This window comes from Chelonoidis abingdonii, chromosome 10 (genome assembly GCF_003597395.2).
Source record: "Chelonoidis abingdonii isolate Lonesome George chromosome 10, CheloAbing_2.0, whole genome shotgun sequence".
In the NCBI taxonomy this organism is placed as follows: Eukaryota; Metazoa; Chordata; order Testudines; family Testudinidae; genus Chelonoidis; species Chelonoidis abingdonii.
The window spans coordinates 67870465-67897038 of NC_133778.1; the positions used below are offsets into that span (position 1 = coordinate 67870465).

A 26574-nucleotide genomic window follows, 5' to 3' on the forward strand; every position below is an offset into this window, starting at 1 on the left:
AGGGTTCTTGTAAAATGTGGAAGAAAAAAATCTTTTACTTCAGTCTTTGTATAGAGAAGTTATAAAACACTAACTTATACCCTAACATGACAGTGAAATAGAGGCAATTTTGTGCAAAAAGTAGGTTACATCCTTAATGTACATGGTTTTCTCAGAAGGTTGGAATATAAAAAAAGTACCACAATTCACTCATAGACGGCTTTAACCCTGGAAAACATCAAGTATGCAAAGTTACCCAAACCGTTATAAAACAGTGTTCAAAAAGTTAAATTACAGCCTTGAAATCTGGCTGCCAACTGTAGCAATATTAAAACATTGGTGCATGAGTCAGCATGGGCGTCACTAAGATTCAGAAGTGATGTGGATATTTTTGAGTGTAGGATGCATGATGGAACTGGCTAGCTTAATCTCCAGGAGGAGCAGGGCTGTGGCTGCAGTGCTTGTTGTCCGCTGGATAATGCATGAAGTTGCACTGGCCTCTAATGAGGCCTCCTACCTAGAGTTAAAATGCAGTAGACTCATTCACCAATGTAATCATATAAGAAGTTTGTGCAATTGTAGCAATTATTTTGTGCGTGTGTAGCAGTGAAACATCAAGGGCTTTAACTTCACTGGCCAAATTCTACCCCTCTTTGCACACTTGTAACCCCACTGAAATCAACACTATTGCACATGGTATACATCAGGGTGAAGCTTGGACCCTAATTACCAGTCTCAGATACATTTTGCTATCTTGACTAATGATAATTACTAGGCATCAGTTGCTGAGAAATACTGACGCTAAACACAGATGCATTTTGCAGTGTTATTTAGTCTCTCAAATCCTTGTACTTTAAGAAAAGAAATTAATGAAAATCCCTCACCAGGACACTTAGAAGCTTCAGAGGTAAGATTTTCATTCTATTAAACTGCTTTAATTGTGTTTACTGAACAGTCAGTCATATATGAGTAGAGTAACAATTACCCTTTTCCACAAGCTTTCAGTTAGGAAATCAAATTGGGTAAGAAATTGTATTGACACCTTGCTTTTGAAATGGAATTGTATTTCAGGGGAACTGTATAAGCCAATGTTTGTCCGCTTGACAATACTGAAGTAGTCGTCTCTTAAGGAAAAGTTAACTAATTTTGATTTATTTTTCCAAGTGTGTTTTGTCCAAATTACATGCATCTTTGCACTGTTTCTGTATGAGAAATATTAATGGGCAAAGTGATAAGATGCACGACAATTAGATTTGATGCAGGTAGGGGGGCAGATGAGTATGGGGACTGCTTATGATTAAGTCTCCAATTTAGTCATGGAATCCGTGACTTCAGCCTGCGATGGTTCAGAGCTGTAGACTCCACACTGTCCACTGGCGCAGTGAGTTGCCGAGTACCCCTGCTGCCTCTGGGGCCCCCGGAGCTCCTAGCCACTGCGGGTGGCAGGGGAACCCCCAAGCTCCCTGCTGCTGTGGGCTGGGGAACAAGCTCCCTGCTGGCGGTGGCAGGAAAACCCCCGACCTCCCAGCCTCTGTGGGTGTTGCAGCAGGAGAACTGGAGTCCTGACATGAAGTGGCAGGGGAGCCCCAAGCTCCCTGCAACCCCAGCTGGCACGGTAACCCCTGCAGCTCCCAGGTGCTGGGGATAAGGGAAACCCCCACCCAGTTTCAGGCCAGGGGTGGTGGGGAACCCCAAGCTCCCACCCACTGCAGGCCAAGGGGAACCCCCAAGCTCCCAGACACTGTAGGTAGCGGGCAGCCCTGCGCTTCAGTGGGGAACCCAAGCTCCTGGCACCTGGGGGATGCCAGGAGCTGCCGGTAGTATGGGTACCCCACAACCACCAACTGCTGCAGGTGGCTCCTTGCCCCTGCATTGCTGCCTCATAGTGTGGGGATCCGGGGATCCCCATTTTGTCAGGGATATTTTTAGTAGAAGTCATGGACAGGTTATGGATTCTGTGAATTTCTCTGTTTTTCCCATGACCTGTGTCTCACTAAAAACACTTGTGACAAAATCTTTAGCCTTACTTATTATCAACAGGAAAGAAAAGAATTTTTCTAGGGCTGATTCTGAAAAGACCAACCAAAGTCAAACCCATATTAAGGTTATTAAATCCTGGATCCATCCTAATTCCTTGGAGATAATATTGAAATATTCAGGCTGACTGTACAAAAAAAGTGTCTACATTGCCTTTACAAAAAGAGTTATGTGCCACATGACTTATTTGGCTGCTTTTATTTACTACCAAGTCGAGAGAAGCCCAGAAGAGATGAATGCACATCCAGATGAGCCACATGAAATTCTTACATGTGTTGTGGATGATTCTGTAGACAAGAGATGAATTCCTGGACCAACCTACCCTCATAGCAGATCTGGTAGACAGTTGAGAACAATGGAAACCTAAAAGAAGGATGAACTAATTAAAGTGAGTTTGAAAGTTTACTTTTATGCAAACAGCTCCACTATTCTTGACACCTATGAAAATGGGGGTTGAGGGGGAAAAGTGCTGCCTTTTTCTGCTTTAGGATGTAGAACAAAGTTTGAAGGGTTTACATGCTGCTTCCTCCCCTCCTTTCACAGTTTCCTCTTCTCTCAAAATTTTAGGCCTATCTATCATGTGTTTTTGTTTTTGATTTTTATTTTTTTTTTATTTTTCCCCCAGAGATTGTCTGTCTTGATAACTGGAGAGCTTGTTGTAGGATTAAGACATGAAGTACAAAGCGAATGAAACTGGCCCAATTGAGAGGAAAGGATGTTACTGTTTATCTTGGGGTAAGGAAGGTGTCTGCCTATTTAACACTAATGCTTGACAAACAGGTGGGAGAAAGCTGTATGGAAAAAACTCCACAACCTGTGCTTTCAATTAACGACTTGGAAAGCTCTCCCTTCTGCTCCCTACTCCTCCTAAGGAGTCTTCCAGGAAAGACAAGCTGTGATATTTCTAAGGTAAAAGCATGCAGAGCTGAACCTCACATGGTTTCCCTTACATAGCATAAAAAAGCAAAGAATTTTTTCATTTTGCTGGTTACCTTTTAAGTTAGATAATTTTACAGTCAAGAATTAGAGAATGGAATTGATTTGAAACTAAGTGCATAATTTAGCTGTCAAAACAAGCTTTTATGAAATCTAAAACCAAGAGAATTTTTTTCTGTAATTATTACAATTCCAGTGGACAAGTTTTCTTTCCAATGCCTCCTTATAGTGCTTCCACCCTAAACACTGCAGCAGTGTGCTAGTGTAAGAGAACCTGAAAGACTCAGCTACTTTGTTTCAACTCGCACAATGAAACAGGCAAAGCCTAATTGTAATGCAAATGTTTCCATCTGTAATCTCAAGTGCGCATATAGCATCATAAAAATGTGGGGCCTGAATGGACTTTGAGGTGTCAGCAAGTCCAGCCCCTTTGGCCGAGGCAGGACCAAATTAAACCTAGACCATCTGACGGGTGTTTGTCCAACCTGTTCTGAACTCGCTGAGATGGAGATTCCACAGCCTCTCTTTGATGCCTATTCCAGAGTTTAACTATCTTTATAGTTAAAAAGATTTTCCTAATGTCTAACCTAAATCTCCCTGGTGGCAAACTGAGCCCATTACTACTTGTCCTACCTGCAAGGACATGTAGAACAATTGATTAGTCCTCTTTATAACAGCCCTTAACGTACTTCAAGACATAAGTCTTCTCTTCTCAAGAGTAAACATGCCCAGTTGTTGTTGTTGTGTTTTAAGCCTGTCCTCCTAAATCAGGTTTTCTAAACCTTTTATCATATTTGTTGCTCTCCTCTTGACGCTGTCTTCAATTTGTCCACATTTCTTAGTGTGGTACCCGAAATTGTACACACTACTCCAGCTGAGGCCTTACTAATGCCAAGTATAGCAGGACAATTGTCTCCCATGTCTTACATATGATGCTCCTGATAATATACCCCATAATATTTGCTTTTTTTTAAAAAACTGCATCGCACTGTTGACTCGTACTCAATTTGTGATCCATGATAACCCCCAGATCTTTTTCACCAGCACTATACCCGGCCATTTAGTCCCCATTGTGTAGTTGTGCGTTTGCATTTAGTTATTTTTTAATTCAAACCCAGCCTAACCCTTCCTAACCCCACTGAGGTTGGGTGGGGTTGCAAGCACTTTGTCATCCGCAAATATTTATAAGCACACTCTCCACTCAGTCTTCCAAGTCATTAATTAAAATATTGAGGTAATTCCAGGCTCAGGACTGAGCACTGTGGGACCCCACTAGATATGTCCTTTAACTACTCTCTGAGTATGGTCTTTCAACACTTTGTGCACCCACCTCACAGTAATTTAATCTAGACCATTCCCCCTAATTTATTTGAGAATGTCATGTGAGATTATATCAAAAACCCTATTAAAATCAAGATATCACATCTATGGCTTCCTTTCCCATCCACTAGGCCAGTAACCCTCGAAAGGAGGAGATCAGGTTGGTTTGTTCTGATTTGTTCTTGACAAATCTATGCTGGCTATTCCTTATAAACAAACTCTGCTCTAAGTGTTTACAAACTCATTGTCTAATAATATGTTCTAGTATTTTGGTATCAATGTTAATATGACTGATCTATAATTTCCCAGGTCCTCTTTATTCCCCCTTTTAAAGATAGATACTGTTTTTTGTCCTGCACCAGTCCTCTGAGATCCTCCCAGTCCTCCATGAGTACTCAAAGGTAATTACTAATGGTTCCAAGATTGCTTCAGTTGGTTTAAGTATCCTCGGATGAATTTCATCAATCCTTGCTGACTTGAATACATCTAATTTAAATAGTCTCTAATCTAACCTTTTATTTTCCTGTTTTGGACGGCTTTCCTTCCCCTTGTTAATACTGTGAGTAGCTAGTATTAACCTTTTTAGTGAAGACTGTAGCCAAATAGGCATTAAACACTTCAGCCTTCTTGATGTCATCGGTTATTAGCTCTGCTCATCTAAATAGATGACCTACATTTTCCTCCGTCTTTCTCTTGATCCTAGTGCATTTAAAGAACTTCTTGCCTTCTATGCCCCTTGCTAGATAACTCATTTTATGCCTTTATCCTTTCTCATTGATCCTACCTGCTTACACTGTTCTTTTGTACTCCTCCTTAGCATTCATCCATGTGTCCACTTTCTGTAGGATTCCTTTTTTGATTTTTCAAGTCATTAAGGAAACTGTGTTTAAATGGCTCTGTACTCCAATAGCATCCCCCTGTGCCACTAAAATGCTCCTACTGCACAGAAATTTTTCAGCACACGAACAGTCTTTGTTTGGAAAGATTATCCTGCATAGCTTACTAAGAGAAGGCACTAGTTAAAGTTAATATTGTAGCTGGTATCAGTGAAAGGTGTAACACTGATAGAGCATGAAATCTTATTTGTCTACAGATCAGGTACCCAGGTTGCCTCCAACACTGCATCTCAAACTTTTTCCTTTTTTTTGGAAAGGACAATTGTTAGGTGAAGTAGTTCGTTCTGCATATCATTCAGCCTTTGGCCTGTTCTGTTAGTACTGCCAGTAAGAGTGCAGGCTAATGTGAACGGTGATGATGCCTTGAGATGTGGACACCTGTCCGTTATGGACATGGACAGACTATATACTTGTTTCATAAAGACCTTTAAACAGTTGTGAACTAGTAATAACTTTTGCTTATAACAAGTCTGTCAACTAAATATTCAAAATAATCAAACTTACTTATCAACCATGTTTTTCTGTTTCAGCATCTTATAGACTTCAGCTGAAGTCTGAGGACCTTGTAGCTTTTGTCCATTCAGCATCTCTTTTTCCAGTTCCTCAATAGACTAGAAGAAATGAGAGTGATCACACAAACAGAATAAAAGGAAGCTGCATAACAGAACAAAGTGTTTCAAGCAGAAGGCTTCTGAAAATGTTAGACAAAAGAATCCCAGTGATTTAAACTGCAGCCCACGCCTGCCTTGTACTTTTACTATAGGCCAAGTGATTAATGAACAGAAGGTAGTGGGAGGCTTGAACAGATTCTTTCTCGGGTCCCTAAGCAGTGGCTGAGGCACACAGTCCATATTATATAACCTTTTGCTTTTATAAGCAGAAAGAAGCAGCACTGGATGTGCTGTTCCAAGGGGGAAGAGGATTTTCACTTATTCTAGAATTGTGGGAAACTGTTCTCTCTCCTTCCAATTTATTTTAGCTCATCTTTGTTCAGTCCAAAGCTTTCAACTCTTGGGACATGTTTGGAATAATATGTGCTACTGAAACAGTCTTTGCAGTTGGCAAGGAGAGTGAGAGTCACTTCTGAACCCTCCTCTCTTAGATCATTGAGGGAGTGCTATCCTTTCATCAGGAAGATGACTATTGTTGTGTGTGTAAAACGCAATTGATTAACACATGGGCTTATGATGCCTCAAAATGGCTCCTTACTTTTCCTGTCCGCACAAAGGCTTCAGCTACTTTCCTGTTGCGCCCCCCGTAGCATGTAGTGATTAGATCAGCAACACCGCAGCTCTCCAGAAAAGTAGCTATTGATACTGAACCCCTGCAGAATAGCTTTGCAAAGGCTACCATTTCCATGAGGCCCAAACGAATGACTGCTGCTTTAGTATTATCGCCAAAGTCCAATCCATCGCAGAATCCAGCTCCAACTGCTACTATGTTCTAAAACCAGTTTAATAGAAAAGGGTGCAAAAAAGAGAAGGAAACCAAGTCAGATAAGACATGCAGTTCTTTGGTAGCATATGCTAACTGTAAGTGAACACAGTAAGTAAACCTGTTTTTACGAGTGCTCCCAGCTATTCCAAATAATTGTGAGCATACTTCACAGCACTTCAATGTCAAGTAATTGGACTTCTAAGGTCTAAAAAATTGTTCCCACTGTTATTTCTGGGTGCAAAATGAAGGGCAATGTGTTAAAAATTTGGCCATATAATGCAGCTAGAATTTTTTCCCCTTGTTGTCAGGGGGATCTAGTGACCCTTCTGTTCTTACCTTTAATTGACTCTTTGCCTAGCCTGGATTTCTACCTCCATAAACATTGGTTGCAGTAGATCAAACTTGGCCTATGCCTACAGCAGGAGTAGGCAAGCTATGGCATGGGTGCTGAAGGCAGCACACGAGCTGATTTTCAGTGTCACTCACACTGCCCGGGTCCTTACCACCAATCCGGGGGGCTCTGCATTTTAATTTAATTTTAAATGAAGCTTCTTAAATGTTTTAAAAAACTTATTTATTTTACACACACCAATAGTTTAGTAATATATTATAGACTTATAGAAAGAGACCTTCTAAAAACGTTAGAATGTATTACTGGCACGCGAAACCTTAAATTAGAGTGAATAAATGAAGACTCGGCCCACCACTTCTGAAAGGTTACTGACCCCTGGCCTACGGGAGCATTTTACTATCCTTACAGAAGTCTGAAAGAGGGCATCCCAATCAAATGCTTAATCAAAAATATCCCACACTTTGTAGTCAGACAGTGTAGTTCACGATATATTGCAGTAGTAGGTGTTAGTGTGGCTACCTTTTTAAGTTTGAAGTCCCAGAAATACTCATGCCTCAGTTTTGCTCTCTGCACCATTACTGCTGAAACCCTCATTTCAGTAGGAGCCAGGACTGGGCTATTTCCATACAAAAAACACTCCACTGAAACCTGCCTGGGATACATGTTTGTGTGTGTAAATAACTGATTTACTTATAGGTAAGCCACACACCGATTCAGTTCAAGCCATTGATGCTTTTTGTCAGAATAAGTTGAATGATAAGAATATACGACTGCAGTGTATACTGGAGTGCATTTTCAATGGGTTTTAAAGCAAACTATCCATCTCACTCAAGTGCCGCTTGGAACAGGCTTCAACTTCAGTAATATTTCTCATTTACATTGCAGTTGAATGCAGAGGTCCCAATCAGGATTGGAGTGCCACTATTCCTAAATGTGTTACACCACCACTGGGAGACATGGTTCCTGCCCCACAGAGCTTAGTCTGTTATTTCCTTGTAAGTTATTACTTGAACTTTAGAAAGAAAACATTTGCTTAAAGAGGACACTCCATCCTTTTGCCACCTTTTATATTTAAAAAAAAAAAAAGCTCTTTGATAAAGAAATCCAACTTAAGTTGTAATTGTAGTTTGAATGATAGTCTATTATGATTATTTGTATTACAGGAGGGCCCTGAGGCACCAAATAAGATGAGAGTAACATTGTGCTAGGTGCTGCACATACACATGCTAGAAATTCCTACCACTAAGACCTTACAATCTACCTAGACACGGAAGTATCGAGGACCAAATTCCGCTCTCAGAAGTGTGCATACCTACGGTAAGGAAAGCATTTGTATAATTTGTCCTGAAATGCTCTACAACCAATCATTCCTCAACACACTTATGAGGTACGTACATATTCCCATATGATTTGCCCAAGGCCATCTAATGACCTGGTGATGGAGCCAGCACTAGACCAGGGAACCTTGAAACGAGACATGAGGGTAGAATTTGGCCCTAAAAAAAACAATTATTTGGTTTGGAATCACTAACTTTTAAGGCTCCGCAGATCTCCACTGTATCACAGTCATCCACCACGGTAATCCTGAAATTTGGGGTCTGCATTAATTCTTTAAAGATCTGCCCATGCTTTTCAGTTTTGCACCCTGTGGAAGGAAGGATGGGAGTTACACGTTTTTTGTTACAGAAGTTACGTGGTGGACAATGTGTATGTTTACAAGATACTGAAGTAGGGGGATGACTCCGAGGGAAGGGTTAGGTTTTGTAATCTGTATAACTAGACATTAAAGGGGGATTTGTGAACTGATACCAGTTCTTGCAGCTGGCAGCCAGTATAACCGCACAAGTAAAAATGCATCAGCAAAACATGTGTCCAATAACACTTCAGGTAGTTACGGGTAGATAGCCTTCAACACCCCTCTCTGCCCAGCAGGTGTGGTTAGCTTGTATAATTCCAAACCTGGCCACGTGCAGTTTTCTAGTGTATGTTTAGTCTCTTACAGTGAAAGCACCGATTTACACAAATATGCCATCAGCTCACAAAGCCCTGCCCGAGGGCTACAGCAGCCTGAGTACTGGGTTGAGTTAAATTCCTTAGCTCTAATCCTGGCACAGCTGTTGACTCACAGTTTGGGTATGGCCATGTCACTTAACCTTTTAGCAGGGTGGTGTCAGGATCAATTCAAGTTTGCAAGTAGCAATGATGCTGTTTTACATTTTCAAAGCATTGCTAACCCACTAGGACAAAGGTCTCCTAACACCAAATGCATTCCCACTTACAGGAGGATCCATAGACCACGATGTTCAGTATTGGCGCTGTTAGAAAAGTGGTGTTACCAGCTATACTGAGGTCATGTATCAAACTATTAAAACAGTGTCCTTCCGTATGGTGATGGGGAGGTGGTAGTGCTACTGGGAAAGCTGTGTGGGGATCTTTGAATGAGTTTTTACCTGACTTTTAGAAAGTTGTGTTGGCTTTTGTTTTAATAATAGTGATGTGGCCCTGATGTTCAGTGGGCTGAGCATCATCAGTCCCTATTCCAGTGGGACTTCTGGGTGCTCGGCACCACTGATAATCAGGCCACATGTTGTTAAATATCAAAGCAAGCCTGAGCTGCTTCGGTCCTGCAGCCCTTGGATTAGTGCTCAAGCTCAGAAGCCAGGTTTGTATCTCTCACTCTCTAGGTGAGTTGGCACGTGGGAATACGTTGTTTCTCTGTAGTAACAATCTCTGGCCTGTCTAACAGCAAAGGAAGCTCTTCTAGATGTTCGTTCCCAAATAGAAGTGGCAGAAACACTCTGAGGGAGAGCACGAGAACAAAGAGGCAAATTCCTCTGAAGAAGTAACCTCAAAACCATCGTTAACATGTAGGCAAGCAAAGGTGCTAAACTCACCTCCAAGCTCTCAGAAAGATCTATTTGTAACAGTATTGCTTAGCTAATGTTCATACTGATGTCTAATAGCCTCCTCAGAGAGCAAAAGTTGCCAAGATGCTATAGTTTTCACTATTAACATTGCACAGGAATGGGCAGTTTGAAATTTGCACATACAATTTGAAACAGCTAGTCAGGCTGCAATAAATTTAAAGTTGCATTTTTAATTTTCACAACAGATTTTAATCTACTGTAAAAATACAAAGGTTAGAGACACCACTGAAATAGTTTGTGCTCAGGTAGGCATTGTGAGAGAGAGAAAATAATAAGTGATACAATTTCAGTTATAAAGAGGTGGGAGGATTGAGAAATTTAAATGAAGGATGGGGGAGGCTTTGTGTGGCTGGTTGCACTTTCCTTGCAGTATGTCAGCCGCTGAAGGACTTGACACAATCTCTTTGACATTACTAGAAATCTCTCATTAACTCCTGTAGGAGAAGAATTAAGCCTAATTTTTTTTTTTAATGGAAGAGATTAGCTAATTGCTGCATGTACTAGCGCCTGCGGCTGTTTGAGTCTGATCCTGTTTCCACTGAGATTGTTGGAAATGTGGCCATTCCTTCAAGGGAAGGAGGTTCAGAGTTTAATATGTGGTGTATACATAAAACTGTTCAGAAACCCTTCAAAGGTTTCCATATTTCAATTACATGTTGCTATGTTTAGATGCTGTCCTATTCCTCTGCTAGGGATTGCTTGAAGTAGAAATGAACATCTGTAGTAGAGCCAATCAGAGCTCTTGACTGTAACTCTCCCCGAATGATCATTACCAATGGTGGTTTCGCAGAACTTCTCATCAGCCACTTCACTGGCTATATTGGCCCCCATGAGCACGCTGACTTCTATCTTCAGTTTCTCCCGAATGATGTCTGAGATGAGCTTCAAGCCTTCGGCACCCTCGTCAACCCCCTGGTGAAAAGATAATATTCAAAGTCAAGTCATTAGAAAAGAAACGAGGGTGACAGAGCATCAGTGTGTGAAATGTAGGCCTCATGCCGTAGGCCCTCTGCAGGCAGTTTTCCTTTTAAATGAAAGGACTTGAACCCACTGCAACAGTATGTCACAAGGTTTTACTTTATGGTGAGGCTGCTCTTTCTTTATACGTTAAACTTCCCATAGTTGTAAAATCAAGTCTTCATGTAATGTGTTTTTAAATGTCCTAGGCAAAATTTAAATGTAACACACATTCTATGAAAGCAGAAACAGCACAGCCCCAGTTTTGTTTGTATAAAGAAATAAGTCAAGGTGCATTATGCTTTCCTTCCTCTTCTGTTGCTGTTTCCAGGAGACTCTTAAAAGGGAGGGAAAAGGCAACAGCTGGAGAATTGTAGGTCTGAAATTTTTAATTTTATTTTCTTCAATTCATTTTTAAATGAGACATTTTCTGTAACAGTTGGAAAGAAGGAGCACTGGACTCAAAGCTGGAGGCAAACTGCAAGTTTTAAAAACATCCTAAATGTTGTGTTTTTCCTTTTCAGATTGTCTCTGGCTTCTTTAGCTTTTTAAGATTGCCTCCCTGATTCCAATTGCAAATCATTTAAGTTCTGTAAAACCAGCTGTAAATGTTATTGTCGTGTGTGTGTGTGTACTCTCAAAAACAGCCCTGGAAGGCGAGAATACATGGAATAGAGCATTAAGGCTTTAGACCTGTAGCTCTTTGGCATTTTTAGCCCCAAGTTTTCCATACTGCATACATCAGTCTGTATGTTGTAGAGATCACAAATTACCTTGATCAGTGAAATGCCGAATGCTCCTGGTTTTATGTGACCAGCAATCTGGTCACAAATTCGTGTAATGAACTGATGGGGTATAACAAAGATGAAAACATCTGCCCCAGCCGATGCTTCAATGACATCTGCTACAGCCACCTAGGATGAAAGTGAGGAAAAAAAATTAACTGTCCCTTGTACCATGAGCAAGTTAACGTACTTACAAAATAATGTACACCTAATCCATCACAGAAAGGCATTAAAATAAGAATCCATAAACTAAAAATAAAGGAATCCTTAAACTAATTAATGCTGTGACAGAGTATTAGCCGTTAATGCAATCAGGTATTTTATTCCAGATCAAAATGTCCACGAAGGCAGCATAGCCTAACTTCTTAAACCAGTGTGCCGTACTAGCCCTGTGGAGATGATTGGGGAAGTGTAATACAGCCTACAGCTGCATTACCTCCTCAAGTGCCCTTCAGAGCAGGGAAGGCCCTTCACCCCTTTTAATACTGTTCTTAAAGGCAGCCAAGTGACCCTGGTAATACAGTTACATTGGAGCCATCCTGCCAGGGTGTGGTGGCATAGGGCCTCTCCTCAGATGACTCTGGTCACCTGTGAATGCTTCAGGATCCATGGGGATCTGCAGAGTTCGTGGCAGACCCTATGGCTTACCATGTGTGGGTTACTCCTCTCATCCTGATGGAATGATCAAGGAGAAACTCTGCCAAGGGATCCTTATAGTTACCCTGCCCAAGCAGGATTCACTGCAGAAGATAGTGATTTGGCCTCGTATTTGCAAAAAATGAACACACACACACCAAGGAGCTGGCAGGCCCTACCCTGTCCCAAGCGTAAACCATTCCAGCTGGAATTAACAATGAAACCAGGGCTTATAAGGAAGTCAGCAGCTGAATTTCACTCTGCCATGGCTACCAGTAGCTTTATTGATGATAATAAGAGAACATATCCCCCTAAGAGTGGGGCCCTTCATCTGTGCCATAGTATGAGCTGAGCAGAAATCAAACAGCACTTTCAGGTCCACAGCTAGACAAACTGCAGCTCTCTGCATCAGCTCCTTCAAAGCCAAACATTCACATTCTTTTAAAATAACTGGCCTAACTGGGTTAGGCCAATGTGAATGGGGAATTCCACTCTGTCGTTGAGCATATTGGAGCAAAGTGAGCCATCAAAAACAGGACTGGTTTTTAACTAATTAAAACAAACCCTCCTAGCAAATTGTTCACACACACTTCTCCCATAGCCTTATCCATCTAAGATGAAATGAGAGATTTATGATCTAAGCAACGAAGAGCTACTCATTGTTTAAATTCTACAGTGATGTGTGTGGTGCAAACCCCAGCATGTGAAGTGTCCCCAGTGGAGTGACAGGGTTCCTGCTGATAATAGCATCCAGCATGTTATAAAAGGCACAAGATATGCAGGTGGGTCCAGAACTCCTAGTGGTGTTCTTCACCCTCCAGTATAATTACCTCAGTGCAACACTGGGGCTTTTTCTTTGGGGTAAATATCTGAGTTTCACCATCTCGTTTACCACATCACTATACCTATTCTTCCTGCAGGAGCAAAGTAGCCTGCACACACTCCTCTCCCCCCCAGTGCAAGGAAATTTAGCACCTCCGGACTGGACCAGCAGACATCATGAGACCAAAAGCAAGGAGCCGTGATTTCAGCAAAAAGGTAGCAGATAACAGGAAGAGATATTGTAGGGATATTAAAGAAGGTTTATATTAGACATGGTTTATATGAAAAATGATTTATTGTTAAAAATTTATTGTTTATTGTTAATTGATACTTTGTAACTAAAGGGTTATATTAGAAATAAATGTGATTCCCGAGATTTAACGTCTAACCTGCAAGCCACCAGCTGTGTCTGTGTGAAGCCTGCTCAAAGAAATACTTTGTATAAAACGTGTTAAACGTTAATCGACTCTAAGTGCTCGTTCTCTAAGTGACACTTTGTAGTGGCTACTTTACTTCCTAACGGGCTGCTGAAAGCTGTTAATTGGTTAATTGACTCAGTGCACTGAGCTGTCAATTGACTCTGTGCCTCAGGCAAAACTGTGTAATTACTACTTTGTAATCGGGGCAGTAAGCCAAAACAGTAGCTGTTCTAGTACATAGATAGAGACCCCCACCCTCTGTAAGTTTTCATCTCACTTTATTTTTAAATGATAAAAGACAGGGAGTCTTGCATAAATTGGTAACACCCCGAAAGGTAAAGAGACAGTGAAATAGATGGGATTAAGATAGAGAATGTATGTGAATAAGTGCCTAGTTTAAATAATGAATGAATGGTTAGGGAGCTACCAGCCTGAAAAATTCAGTGTCAGCAGAAGAAGATGTCAACTGGGATCAACCAGATGACCCCCAGAGGGCAAACTGGAATCCACCTCACCACCTCAAACGAAGGAAAAACAAACATCTGACAAAATGGAGCCAGCCACCTGCTGATTGATTTAACAACAGCAGAATGAGGCAACTCTCATGGACTGACATAGGGATAAATTCCTATAAAACTGGACCCTGAAGAATAAGTCTTTGAGTCTCTGGTTCTGCTACCACCCTCCAGAAGCATCAGGTGCATAGCTGACCCAGACTCGGTTCCACTCTTGTGTACAGGATACCTGGCCAGTATTCTGTCATAAGCAACGTTTAGGCTGGTAACTATAACATCTATACAAAACTTACATGAATGAGTGTGCGAATGAGTGTGTGTGTGTGTATAAGAAATAAGTAGTAATAGGAATAAGTAGCCAAACAACATTGTTTACTGTTATCTTTTGTTTTATTATGGGATTTACAATAAATGTGACAAATGTCTTGTCCCCTTTAATAAGATCCTGCTGGTTTTTATTGGTCTAATATAATTGGTATAACAATATGGCTGCGAAGGCAGTCCAAGGCATTTAGGAGCAGGGATGACTTCCAGGCACTGTAACCCTGGGCAGTGGAGTTCAAAAGTGCTGCCAGAGAATTTATGATGAATGTATGTTGCATTCAGGGGCGGCTCCAGGCCCTAGCACGCCAAGCGCATGCTTGGGGTGGCAAGCCGCGGGGGGCGCTCTGCCGGCGCTGCGGGGGCGGCAGACAGACTGCCTGCGGAGGGTCCGCTGGTCCCGCGGCTTTGGAGGACCTCCCTCAGGCGCGCCTGCGGCAGGTCCGCCAAAGCCGCAGGACCAGCGGACTCTCCGCAGGCAAACCTCCGGAGGCAGCCTGCCTGCCATGCTTGGGGCGGCAAAATCCCTAGAGCTGCCCCTGGTTGCTTTAGGGACTGCAAGTAGAGGACTGCTTATACCAGTACAAGTTGTGTATTGACACTGCCACTGGTCTGATAGAACTATACCAGCAGGGACTTACGTTCCTCCGAAAAGGTGAATAACTATGCTGGAAAAAGTGGAAGATTTTGTCAATTAAAAGACTAAATTAAGCATGGACACCCAGGGCTGGTGCAAGGAAGTTTCGCACCCTAGGCAAAACTTCCACCTTGCACCGCCCCCCCAGCTCTGCAAAACCTCCCCACCCCAGCTCACCTCTGCTTCGCGTCCTCCCTGAGCACGCCCCCCCCAACCATTCTCCTCCCAGGCTTGTGGCGCCAAACAGCTGATTGGCGCTGAAAGGCTGGGAGGCGGGAGAAGTGGAGCAGCGACTGCGTGCTCAGGGAGGAACACTGTAAAAATAAATAACTAAACTGAGGGCACTGCTTTTTGGCGCCCTAGGCAACCGCCTAGTTCGCTTTAATGGTAGCACTGGCCCTGTGGACACCTGCCAGGCTGTGCTGGAAAAAAGCTGTTTTAGGTGGTACAACTTGCTAGCATAGGTCAGGTTTTAGGGTGAGTCTGCTACCAGGATAGCAATAAAAACCAGGGTTTTTCTCATGTTATATTGTTGTAAAAATAATCAAGCTGGTTCATGTCTCGCTTGGGGTTAAACCAAGGAGATCAAATCCACCTATGTCAATTTCAAGTCATGTGAGTGCAAACATGCTATTACAATACTAAATTTGGAAAAATTAACTACTCTAAGCAAGGAGGCCCCTCATATGCAGCATGTTAATTTCTGTTTGCACAAATTAAAAGCTATTCTGTTAAGGCTGTGCTAGTTTCTTTACTTTCCAAAACATGACCATCTGGCAAGCTCCTGAACAAACAAAATGTCACCCTCCTTGCTTTAAATTAAATAGCTATAAATAATCTAGAATGATCACGTTTCTTTAAGTTTATGAAGCTATAAACTATCTAGTATATGATAAAACATTTTGAATGGCTGTAAAAGCTTTAGTTTTTTGCTTTTGGTAGATTTTATTGTATTACGAATTAAAATGCCTCAGTTTTTCTATTCTGAAATCACATAGGTAAGTACAGCAGTGCTATTCATGCTGTTATATTCCATGCTGTTAGCTTTTCTATTGAACTTTTAGTTAGAAAGGGAGGAGGAGTTGCAGTAGCATAGCTGGCGAGGTTCAGTGGAAGCAGCTGCTTCCCCTCAGGCTGGCAGGCACAGAAGCAGCGCCTGCCAGCCAGTGCTGCCAGCCACACAGTCGGAGGAGCTGCGGGGCAGCAGCGGCAACCCGGCGTGGAAGCAGCGCCTGCCGGCCCTTGCAGCCAAGCACTGGGACAGGAGCCGGGGACAGGTGGCAGTGCAGGAGGGAAGATGAGCAGAAGCGGGGGAGATCCGGTGTGGGGTCATGGCCAGAGGCGGAGTCAAGAGGGCGTGGCCCGAGGAGGAGCCAAGGGGGGGGCCTTTTTTATGTTTTTTGCTCCCCCTACACTGAAAACCTGGTTATGCCACTGAGGAGTTGAAACAACCTTAATTTTATTTAGGGTGGACGCTATGGACCACATACTCTGCTGGTGTAAATCAGCATAGCTCTATAAATGCTATGCTGATTTACAGCTGGGCAGGATCTGAAGCTTTGTGTACAAAAACACAAATATAGCTGGTTGGTTTGAAGTTGTATGTCCTTTAGAATTTAGATGCTTCACATTTGTAAGCAACGCAAAGAGTGGGTCAAATTCAGAAGTCATGCAAACGTTAGAGTAAGTTGGGCAGAAAAGAGATGTAAGTAATCTTAATACTTGGCACGTGTACGTAGGATGAGATAGTAAACCTACAGATAAGGTTGGCAGTTAAAGCAGGATTAAAGTCCCTCTGATTCATATATTAGTGACTAGTGGTAAATGATCCAAACAACAGAGATTCCATTTGAAGAATTAAGGTCTAAACAAAGAAATTTTAGCTTCTCCTGGGTCAACTTATCACCTCTCCCTAGTGTTAAAGCCCCTTTTAAGGTGTTTTTTTTTTTTTTTTTTTAAAGCAAACCAGGGACTGTGAAATTCTCAGTCTGGCCCAGCCATCAGTCTTAAAGCTTTGAATGAACATTTCAGTTGTTTAGCCAACTTACCACGTTTTTAGGTAACGTATGTCCTGGAAGATACTTCACATTTTCATGCTCTTTGTTTATGATCTCTGTGAGTTTCCTGCCATTTATGATTTCTTCAAACACCCACATCTTCACAACAGGATCAAACCTGTTGGACTTCTGGATATTTTTGCCGATAATTTTTGCAATAGCAGACCCCCTGTATAACAAAGTAAAACACTTAGAGACAGGATTCTGTATATTTGTTTTGAAACAAATCTCCTTAGGAAAGTTCAGTAACCCTCGTTCCAACTGGAAGCACAAACTGCATTGAGCAAAATACTCCTACCTCATTGAAAGGCCTGCATTACAGGAACGATGGCCATGTTTATATGCTCACTAAGCCCAGCACAAGGCTCTTCCCTCAGTCAAGAAAATACCCACTCGAGAGATACAGATACCAAGTAAAATACACTTGTGGCCGGAAATCCAGGGTTAACATAAGCATGATGTACCATGTTACATCTTGTTCTTAATTTAGAACTTTGAATAATATTTTTTGTTTATCAGATACTTTCCTTAGCTTCTTAAAAAAAAAAAAAATAGAGTAACCCAAGCGAGAAGATGCTGCTGAGCAATCTGGATACACTGAAGTCTGTGCCTCTTACCTGAAATGTATCAAACTTTCCTATCAATAGCCACACTCCAGGAGGGGCCTGCCTGAGGGGTGGTCTAGCTTAGTTAAAGGGACACTATCAGGTTAAAAATCACTCTTAAAGTCTACCGGTGTGACAAACAAGACCTTAGATGGTTAAAACCTGAAGTCATCTAGTTTACTTTGCATCATTCTTACTGTGCATTTACTTGCTTTTCTGTCAGCTTGGACCAGTGGTTCTCAACCTGCAGGCCGCTGGGCTGCTTGCAGTCCAATCAGCACACAGCTGCAGCCCATGTGACATCCTTATGGCCATACAGATAGTATATATGTTTTGTTGATGCGTCCCATGTAACACACGTGGCCCACAATGGTAAATAGGCTCAGTACCACTGGCATAGACAGTGAAATTAGACTACAAAAACAAGGATTCCGGTGGCATGTTAAAGACTGACAGATTTATTTGGGCATAAGCTTTCGTGGGTAAAAAACCTCCCTTCTTCAGATGCATGGAGTGAAATTAGACTAGTCATTTTCTCTGATTTCATCTTCTCATGCACCAGCACAATACTGACATGTTTGAGTTATGAACACTGCAGGAAAAATATTTAAATTAAGCAAAAAACTTGATTTAACTGTAGAAGACGCCCATGAAAATACTGGTGAGTGGTCTTTAAGTTTTAAGAAAGAACTTAACATTTTGAGCCTACTTTGACTTTTAAGGACCCGTCCATACTACAAATATTTTGAGTCAGAGAATCTGGTTTCAATACTCTTGTCCCCTGAGCCAGTTACAACCCAGCTACAATCAGAAGCATGAACAGACCATAATTTGTGTGGTAGTCAGTTATCAGCAACTGATAAAAGCTTGGATTTATCCAAGGTTAAGTCCAATTAGATGTTATCCAAACAGCAAGTCATAACTGCTTTGCAACTGGGACAGAGGGAAACCATGTTGTAACTGCCTCCCTTCACTCACCTAAATCAGCTTGCACAAGGCCAATTGCTCAATAAGCAATAACAGAATAAGGCCCCTATCTTACTGTCTTTATTCATGCAAAAGTCCCACTGAAGTCAATGGGCATTTTGCCTGAGTATTGGCTGCAGGACAGGTGCCAAGGGATGTGGTGATACCAGGCTACCCAAAGACCATGGGGGTGTTGGGAGGCCTTGTCTCATGAAGACAATCTGTTTGGTTTTTTTAAAGCCATTTTCAAATGTTAAGTATATAGGTAAAAATTTCAGGGGGAAATATTCATTAAAGGGGCATTAAGGATTCTCTTTGTGAAACAGATGAGGTTTACCATATTTAATACTAAAATTATATCTAATTTATAGTTCAGTTCTCGGCCCGTCCCATCAGAATGGGAGACTGAAAGGAGGGCGACGGTTTGTGGAAGAGCGCAGTGACTAAGCATTGGGAAGAAAGGTTGCTTTTGTGGTTAAGGCACTGGCCTGGGACTTTGGAGATTGGGGCTTCCTGGTTCTGGCACACACTTTCTCTGTGACCCTGGATAAATGATTTAATCTTGCTGTTCTCAATCTGTAAAATGAGGATAATAATGTTCTCCTCCTCCCTCCCATCCTTCATTGGCCCTGTAAACTCTTGGGGGCTGGGACTGGCCCTTACCAAATGTGTACTCAGTACCAAGTACAATACAGAGGCTCAGATCTCATCTGGAGTCTCTCTGGGTATTACTGTAATATAAAAAGTTGGCCTGATTTTCAAAGCTACTGAGCATCTGCAGCTCCTGTTGAGTTCAATGGGAACTATAGATGCTTGGCATCTTTGCAAATCAGGCCAACAAAGGCAAATCTAAAATTACTTAAGTATAAAAAAAATTATGCTGATTATTTCGGATACCAGCTAAGGAGCACTAAACATTAAGAGACACTGCTTGTTCTGCCATTTAAGCAATCCAAGCTCATTTTAAAATTGGAAGATAGGCTCCAGCACACTAACCTCTCTTTAAAGTTTTTAGTAGCTTACAGTGGACTGGCAGCTCTCAGAGAACCAGACTGCCTTTCCAGCAGCGCCTTCATAGCTGATGTGCTCAGATGCTACTTTGGCAGAGTTTTGAAACTGACCAGACTGGAACACAAAGGAATCTAGGTTACTAAATAAGCAATTTTAGAAAAATCTGAGGCAGTGTTCAGCAGTCAGCAGGAAAAGATTCTCACTGTGAATTAACGGGAGACTCGCCCATAAACAAAGAGTTCAAAAACTGGTGCTCTATTCTACCTAACCTGTTTGAAATTCATAGTTCAGCACTAACCAGCCTTTGGAAAGAATTGCTTTATCTGTGAAACCAGTGTTTAGTAAACTACAGGAGAGTGGCAGGGAAGGTTCAGGAATGCAAACAAAGCCAAGGGAGACTCCCAAATAAACAACACTTTACCTCATTTATTGGTCAAAGATCAATTTATCAAGGATAATAGAAGACTGTTCTTTTTACTTAGCTACCAATTAAAGGGTTGACAGAAACCCAATTTATGAAAAAAATCAACAACAAATAGTTTTTGCTGCAAATTCTTAAAACAAGTACTTCCAGGGTAGATGAATAATAGTAGTACTCTGCTTTAAGTGCCGGCTCTCAGCATTACTGGACTGTAGAACTTCTGGATGGCAGTGTTCTGGCTGAAGTCACTGACAATTCTGTCAGTAACTTCAATAGAAGCAGGGTCAGTCCCCGGAGGAACAGGATGGTTCATTAATATTAGAGTAGTGTCTTTCTCTTTAATCTGAATTGCAGTAGCATCCAGGAATTCCAGTCATGTATGAAGATCCCATTGTGTGAGGCTTTGTACAAGCACAGAACAAAAAGACAGCCTTTGCCCTGAGCAATTTATAATCTATAGGTTTGGCTACATGGGAAAGTTATACCAATGTGAGGTAGAGTTTGAACTACTGTAGTTTATATGGGTATAACTCATGTGGGTGGACACACTTATTCTGGAATAAGAGTGCTTTTTCAGTTTAGCCTATGTCACTCTGAAAGTGGTTTACACTAAGATGGAAAAAAGCACTCTTATTCCAGAATAAATGTGTCTAGATAGGGAGTTGTATTGGTGGAATTATAGTGGTTTAATTATACTGGTATAACTGGAACAATCTACCGAGGTTTTATACAGGGCAGACAAGTAACATTTCACAGCGAGAGAGAGCGAGTGTGTCCTTTCTACATTAACTAGACACTTGCTCGTCTACTAATAAATGTTCAGTCTTGTAAAGCAGTGAGCACCCCAAACTCCTACTGAAGTAAATTGAGAGTGGAAGACATTCAGTGTCTTGGAGGATCAGGCCCCAAGATTCTGTAATTTAGAAATTAATCAGTATTTTTTAAACAAATCGCAGAACCATTACTAACTGACAAAACTTATTGCTCCTCAGGTTTTGCAGGTACTTTATATAATCAAATCTGCTATAAGGATTCCAATACTGTTGGCATAATAAGGATCACTGTGACTCACTGGGCAGCTGAGAGAAGCTGTTGAAACATTTGGTCATGTGTCAACTGTCTTGCTGAGACTCAAAAATGATCCCTGAACTGTTACCTAAATATCTAATTTGAGGGCAACAGAAGGAATGGTGTGTCTGCTAGAGGTAAACGTTCCACTGTTATGGCTTCTTTCTAAAGAAACACTGTTCCAACTTTGACAAACTCAAAAATAACAAATAAAAATGATTTTTTTCTGCTTTAAAATGTGTTTCCACCAGCTGCAACTACCCTAAGCCACCTAGCTCCTGGCTTAAACAATCCAAAGAACCACTGAGAGATTTGGATCTCTCACACACAGGGAAGAGTGCATGCCATGTTGTTCAATCATATTCTGCTCTTATAGTCCAGAACAGGGGTCGTTAACCTTTCAGAAGTGCTGTGCCACGTCTTCATTTATTCACTCTAATTTAAGGTTTCGCGTGCCAGTCATACATTTTAACATTTTCAGAAGGTCTTTTTCTATAAGTCTATAATATATAACTAAATAATTGTTGTAAATAAGGTTTTAAAAATGTTTAAGAAGCTTCATTTAAAATTAAATTAAAATGCAGAGCCCCCTGGACTGGTGGCCAGGATCCGAGCAGTGTGAGTGCCACTGAAAATCAGCTCATGTGCCACCTTCAGCACATGTGCCATAGGTTGCCTACCCCGGTCCAGACGGAAAGCAAAATCCAAAGTCCACTGAACTTAGAGGAAAGAGACCTATTGATTTCAGTAGGTTATGGATCACACCCAAAGTGTTTTCCAGAGCAATGTTCTTGCCCATTTCAACATCTTCCTGATTCACAACAACGGGGAGAGCAGAATGGTAGCACAATATTCACTCATATGAAGCAGCAAACCTAGGACCTGTTTAAGGCTGAATTGTCACAGAAATATGAAACCGTATCAACCTTTCTGGAGAACAGTGGATTCCTGGGAAAGATGCTAAAATACTTCAAAGGAAAATGCAAATGCTGTTTTAAATCTCTGTGTGGCATGATGTTAAATGAAGGCTGCCCTGGCGTTAGTCCTCACCCCTTCATGTAAGGAGCACATACAAGGCGTACTGACCCTTTGCTCTGCTCCTGAGCTAGAAGGGGGATGAAATGAGTTGGCCTGATCCTGCAAGTTGCTGAAAACCTTCAGCTTGCATTGAAGGCAAGTGGTGCTCAGCCCTAAAATGCTTTGGTAATACTAAGCATGTTGGGATTTTCCTCTATAACTATTAGAGCATGTTACAACGGTGAGTAAATATCAATAACCCCATTTTACAGTGGGTAATTGGAGGCACAGAGTGGCAAAGTGATTTGCCTGAAGCCACTAAATTCCTGGCAGTGCTGTGAGTACAACTGAGGCCTCCTGCCTTCCAGTCTGGTCTGGTGCAATAGACCACATTAACAAGAATTTAGAGTGAATAAAGGGGCAGGGTGACACACATGCACCTATTGTATGCAGTTGCCACAATTTCAGGGTCCAGATAGTGGTTTGGGTTGCCTAGGCCAGGAGCTGGAATTTTAACACTGGGCAGCCCTCCGTAGTTGGAGCTGCAACAATGTTATTCCCTTGGGATATAAGGGTAGGGAAGTATATCGATATTAAAATGTACAATGTAATTTGTTTTGCTGCGGGGAGGTTAAATTTTCAAAATCACCTTGTCCCTTTTTCAAAGGTGAATTAGGTGTTTAGGAACTAAAATCCTATTGATTGAAAATGGGATTTGAGCTTCTCAGTTACTTAGGCACTTTTCAAAATCTGACTTGTCATCTCTAGACTGTTCCTTTAAAATACAGATGTTACATAATGTCAAGTATCAGAGGGGTAGCCCTGTTAGTCTGGATCTGTAAAAGCAGCAAAGAATCCTGTGGCACCTTATAGACTAGCAGACGTTTTGGAGGATGAACTTTCGTGGGTGCATCCAACGAAGTGGGTATTCATCCACGAAAGCTCATCCTCCAAAACGTCTGTTAGCCTATAAGGTGCCACAGGATTCTTTGCTTTGTTACATAATGTGTGTCTTGGAGAGACATTCCTTTCCCTAATGCCCAATCTGAGATCTGCACTTGATTATACAGTTCAGAGATCTGCACTTGAATCTACATGCACTGTTCTTTAGAAAATATGGTTTCAAATCTGAGTATAAACAAGACCTTAGGGAAGAAATTGTGTATTCTCTAGCAGCAGGGTGGGGCAGGCAGAGAAATATTTTAAAATGAGTGGACATACTGGTGAGAGGCATCAGATTTCAGACCTGTCCATCAGGGTTTGAACTGTGCCAGTGTAGGATGCTACACCTTTCAACTCTCCTCTGGGGACACCATTAGCTTTTGCAGAATTTAAGCATTCACTTTAAAGATGGTTGTGAAGATAATGACCAGAATGCTCATCCAATGCTGTCTTACTAAGCCTGCAGATAATAATACTCAGCTATGGAGGACTGCCCCTGAAATTCCATTCATCTCAGTGTGTTTACTCTGAAACCTAATGATTTAAATTTAAAATGTAAACATTATTTCCCTGTGATCTTTTTAGCAGGAATGGTTTGGTATTCTGGGATTGCTGGGGTCTTACTAGTGAATCCCCATTTTTCCCCAGTGTGTACCATGCTCTCAAATTTGTGTCCCTTTTTAGTGTAGAACTTCTTGAAATCTGTGTAAAGAACCAGTGCATTGTTTTGAGCACATATTTTGGGAGACTGAGCTCCCTCACTGGGGACAGAAGGGAAAATAATTCCTTACAGAGGCACAATTCTGCACATACGCTGATCCAGATTCTGAAGTCAATGGAAGTATTGTGTTGTATAATAGCTGTAGAATCAGGACCCTCATGTTCTCTTCCAGTAGGAGACATAAAGATCTCTGCAATAATTCATTGAGGAGCATAGGAAATTACCAAAAACAAAGTCAAAGGGAGAGTAGAGAGCCTGGCAATCCCTCTAGAAAATTGCATGCACTTGCCATTTGCAGGCAGAGGTAACAGTACTAAATATCAAAGCAGGAGAAATTTAATCTGCATTCAGTGGCAGTTACAAAAAGAAGAGTATATGTGAAGATGGGTGAGCATGAGGTTATTTCACAGCAGGGGCAGTGCCAGGCACCAGCACGCCAAGCGCGTGCCTGGGGCGGCAAGCCACGGGGGGTGCTCTGCCGGTCGCCACAAGGGCGGCATGCCTGCAGAGGGTCCGCTGGTCCTGCTCGGCGGACCTCCCACAGGCATGCCACCGAAACCACAGGACTGGGGACCTCCCACAGGCAAGCTGCCGAAGGCAGCCTGCCTGCCATGCTTGGGGGGGCAAAATACCTAGAGCCGCTCCTGTTTCACAGTCAGTCTGGGGACTGGGGCACGTGGAAGACACTACAGACTCTCCTGGAGCCTCATGCAATCCTGCTCTTGCCTCTCCACCCAAGAGGTACAAGGCTCAGAGTAGTCACTTGCTACCTTTAGGTTTCAGTATGCATTTTACTCGATCAGCTACGTATCTGCCATGTGCAATGCTTCCCCTCATAGCACAGCCGAGTGGAGAGGACACTGTATGAAGAATCAGCTGATCTGGATTCTGTTCCCAATCCTGCTGCTTACTTTGTGATTTTGGGCAAGCCATTTAAGCTCTGTAGCTACCTAGTTTCCTCATCTTAAAAAAATACCAGGGATAATAGTGATGCACCTCTGCAAAGCTTTGAGATGTATACATGAAAATGTTATTAGTTCTAACTAATAAGTATCTGGTGTTTCATATTTCTATTGTTTTTTCTCCCATTCTTAGTGGCATGTGATCCTCTTCCATAAGCCACCAGCTTCTGATGGGTGTGTACCCCTGATGTAGGAAGAATTCTCCTCTGGACTATCATTGGGTTCTCCCAGCACCCAACGGTAAAACCCTAAAACTAAAGGTAAAGAACAGCTTCTTTCACTAGTCACAGGCTTTCTGACTACGTCCATTATTTATTATTGTTTGACATTTTGATTACAGCAGTTCCTAGAGGCCAACCACTTGGGTCCCTGTTGTGTTGGACACTGTGCAAACATCAGCCCCTGCCACACAGGGCTTACAGTCTGAGATGAGACTTAACAGGTGGAGGAGCCAAACAAGGAGGTCAGGCTGGGGGCTGAGTAGAAAGAGCAACAAAATGAATAAATACACAGAGCTCTGAGCCAAGCAAGACCAATGATCTTGTACGGTTCACTAGGCATGTTTTGGGCCCACAGGATCCTGGTTTTGTAACTGGAATCGTTTAATTACCATCTCTTTTCTAACCCGATCCTAGATTAATTTTTTCCCTCAACCCAAATATTTCACTGACTTCAAGGGCCCCAGGGCTTACGGCTGGGAGATGTTAACAACTCCTTGTAAAGTCCTGAGTGCCCCCTTCACTGACTGACTCTAGCAGCTATTAGGAGAGCTCAGCACCTCTCAAGATGAACTCAGCCTGGCAAAGGATCAGGCCCCAGTGTGTGTATGTGCCTCTTTCCAACCAATGCTCAGGTGATGTGCAGTCCTGAATGTCATCTCAAAACCCAGGTAGAAACCCCCTCCATTGCCTCACAGTATAACTGGTAGTTTGGAGACTTTTCAATACACCCAAATTCTGCTCTGCTACAGGCTTCTGCTTCGGGACTAGCTGCACGGCCTTCAGTAGAGTTAATCCGGACTCACATTAGCATGGGGCAGTATGTGGCTTTGCAAAGGCAGAAATTGCTTAAATGTGCAGCCGGGACATACACCCCCCAGTAAAACCATCCCAGGCGTTAATTTTTGTGGTGACTCAAATTGCTAGGTTTTGTGTAAAACACCATCATTCGCTTCTGCTCCGTGAGAAGGGGAGTCAGGGGCTGGCTGCGGATTGCCTGGGAGAAGGGGCTGAGCTCGCTGCAGCCTGGCTCTGACGGACTGAGCTCTCCCTTCCCCGAGCCCCCCGGACTCCAGCCAAGAGACACAATCTCTCGTGCAGCTGAACGCGGCTCAAGGATTGAAGTCTCCGCTCCTCGGCCCCAGCCCCCCGGGGAAGGGACTAGAGAGGCGCTGTCGGGTCCCCCTGTGCTGCAATCCCCTCTCTCTTCCCACCCCAAGGGACGGAGCCCAGCAGCTGAGCGCGGAGCGGCTACAGAAAGCACCAAGCTGGAGCCCGGCGCAGCCCCACCGCGGGTCCCGGGCTCCGGGCGGCACTCACCAGTTTCCAGAACCAACGATGCAGACTTTCAGCGCAGGCATGGTGGTGGCTCAAGCGCCCTGCTGGGGCAATGACTGGTGCTTCTCTTCGATGTCACCGACCACAAACCCGGTTGCGCAGCAGCGGCTTGGTGCCTCCGCGTTGCTCAATCTTCCGCCTGTCAGTGCGTGTGGCCGCGGGAGGGCGGTCTGAACACTCCCCAACCTGCAAGCCCCGCCTGCGCCCCGAGAGCCCGCTCGCTGGCTGCTCCCCCGGGTGTCAGCAGAAGGATGCGGCCCCTGGAGAGCAAT

At 42.7% G+C, this 26574-nt stretch overlaps 1 protein-coding gene across 1 annotated transcript; it reads right to left on the reverse strand.

The window, feature by feature from the left end:
* Positions 1-1971: 1971 nt before the first annotated feature.
* On the reverse strand, positions 1972-26574 carry LOC116832886 (glycerol-3-phosphate dehydrogenase [NAD(+)], cytoplasmic-like). Its single transcript, XM_032793994.2, has 8 exons — positions 26285-26574; positions 17025-17202; positions 11615-11755; positions 10658-10796; positions 8490-8602; positions 6378-6611; positions 5673-5779; positions 1972-2379 (listed from the first exon to the last, which is right to left on the reverse strand). Exons 1-8 carry the CDS (start codon positions 26323-26325, stop codon positions 2283-2285), a joined length of 1050 nt encoding a protein of 349 aa, XP_032649885.2. The 5' UTR covers positions 26326-26574; the 3' UTR covers positions 1972-2282.

Bases quoted from the DNA above. Each gene is read 5' to 3' on its own strand.
- LOC116832886 (XM_032793994.2), bottom strand. From the start codon at position 26,325: ATGCCTGCGCTGAAAGTCTGCATCGTTGGTTCTGGAAACTG. The intron at 11,756-17,024 runs GTAAGTTGGCTA...CTTTCATCCTAG, and splicing joins ATACGTTACCTAAAAACGTG to GTGGCTGTAGCAGATGTCAT. The intron at 2,380-5,672 runs GTAAGTTTGATT...TCCTTCTTTTAG, and splicing joins CAGAAAAACATGGTTGATAA to GTTTCCATTGTTCTCAACTG.